General features: G+C 46.5%; 1 protein-coding gene across 1 annotated transcript; it reads left to right on the forward strand.

The window, feature by feature from the left end:
• The first annotated feature begins 448 nt into the window (after window positions 1-448).
• On the forward strand, window positions 449-1,780 carry LOC123089673 (zinc finger protein 2-like). Its single transcript, XM_044511291.1, has 2 exons — window positions 449-958; window positions 1,313-1,780. The coding sequence occupies exon 1, from the start codon at window positions 548-550 to the stop codon at window positions 917-919; it is 372 nt and encodes a 123-aa protein (XP_044367226.1). The 5' UTR covers window positions 449-547; the 3' UTR covers window positions 920-958; window positions 1,313-1,780.
• Window positions 1,781-2,009: the final 229 nt, after the last annotated feature.

The raw sequence follows: 2,009 nt of genomic DNA on the forward strand, positions 1-2,009 counted from the left end.
GTTCATGCCACCGGTGTAGCAGTGAACAAGTTGAAGTAGTGTCTCAAGTCTTATGTGAATCCTTTTTTTTCGGGGGAATCAGCGAGTTTTATTCCATGACTGACGGATTACGTACGGTCAGCTAAGAGGACAGAAGCTGTAGCCAACAAGCTGTGCTATCACCAGTTGACCTTATTCTAGCCAACAAGAGCATCTGCAACCCTATTTTGATTCCCATCGATTTCCCCAAGAACAAACTCGCGGAGCGCTCCTAGCTCTCAGTGTAGATGAAACGAAGAAATAGGTATCAACCCTTAATACATGTGTGATAAATCCCCCCAGCCACTCTTCGGTAGCGACCGCCGTCAGCCAATCAACGGTCGGCGGGACGGGAGATGTGCGCCGTGTCCGGCCACCGGCTACAGTAACGAGATCCCAATGAACAGTGCAAAACCCGTTAAGCTATACTATATAAAAATCCTTCGGGCAGGACAACAATTTGCGTGGCAAGTCCGCCCTTGGCTAGCTTTCACACTCCCATATAGACGGTGGTAAGTCCGTTACTAGAATGGAGCAGCTGACCGGTGAGCAGGAGGAGCTGTGCCTGGAGCTCACCCTCCGCCCCATGGTGCCGGAGCCCCGCGTCGGCTTCTTCCTCTGCGTGTACTGCGACCGCCAGTTCGTCACCTCGCAGGCGCTAGGCGGCCACCAGAACGCGCATAAGCATGAGCGCAGCGTGGCCAAGCGCCGCCGGCAGGCCGCTGCCGCTCGGGAGGGTGCGCCTGCTGAGGCGCCGGACGAGAGGCTGCCCTGGTACGGCGGCGGTATCCTGTGTCCGGCCGGGAAGGCTGGTGCTGCTGTCAAGGCGCACAAGCACGGCATCAGCTGGTCGGAGCACGGCGGCACCGTGGTCGACGTCGACTTGTCTCTTCGTCTATGATAGGTCTGCTAACTGGTCGCGCATCTGCTAGCTCTTTCGGTATGTTAAAAGTCCTCTTTGGTGACTACAAGCATGTGAAACTGCTACTATATGCTTGTGGGAGTATCTTGATTAGCTTGACGCATGTCAAGTGACTGATTTGCTTGTGTCAACCTCGTGTGTGCGTTTGATCCATATGTTTTTTCTTCCAGTTGAGTTTCTCTGATGGAATTCCTTGACCAGATAGACAGTTTGGTCACTATATAGAGAAGGCAAGGAGATTAAAATATTTCTTGTTTTCACTATTCTACTACCCTTCTGTTAATTGTTGCTTTGATTGCTTTGCTTATTCAAGTGATTCAGATGCAGTACTATATATTCCATGTGAGAGTTCCCTCGCTATTTCAAATGCAGGTATTATACTTTTGTAACAATGCGGATGCCCAGTCGATCGATGGCTAGGGACTATATAGCTTCCGGCTTATAACTGCAAGGCTGCAACAGCCACTTGGAGAAATTGTGGTGTCCTCGGAAATTACATCGTGACAACATTACTATGTACTACCTCCGTTTCAAAATAGTTGAAGTTCTATGTTTATCCTCAGTCAAACTTGTTTAAGTTCGACCAAGTCTGTGGAAAATTATAGTATTAACATCTACAACACCAAATTAGTCTCCATAGATTCTTTACGAAATATATTTTCATACTATGTATATTTGGTGTTGTAGATCTTAGCACATTTGTTTCCATAGTTGGTCAAACTTAAGCAAATTTGACTTCGGACAAACCTCAAACTTTAATTATTTTAGAACGGAGGGTGTATCTTCTAAAGTTGTAATTAAGATACAGAGACAGAATGTAAGACATGCACATATTGATGACTAGTAGATATATGGAAATATACTCCAAGATGCACATATTGGGCGTGTGTCATTGCCGAATGTAATGCACACAGATTAATGGTGTTCTTGAGCCATAGTAAATATATATAACCAGTTCCCTGATAATGCACCTAACATGGTATAGTACATAGCATTACTATCTTCTAGGGCTAGTCCCTTCTGCTAAATCTCTGATGAGATGACACCCACATGCAGCATGCTCATCTGA

Source organism: Triticum aestivum, chromosome 4B (genome assembly GCF_018294505.1).
Source record: "Triticum aestivum cultivar Chinese Spring chromosome 4B, IWGSC CS RefSeq v2.1, whole genome shotgun sequence".
Classification (NCBI taxonomy): domain Eukaryota; kingdom Viridiplantae; phylum Streptophyta; class Magnoliopsida; order Poales; family Poaceae; genus Triticum; species Triticum aestivum.

Excerpts from the sequence above, each read along its gene's own strand:
- LOC123089673 (XM_044511291.1), top strand. The coding sequence starts at position 548 with ATGGAGCAGCTGACCGGTGAGCAGGAGGAGCTGTGCCTGGAGCTCACC.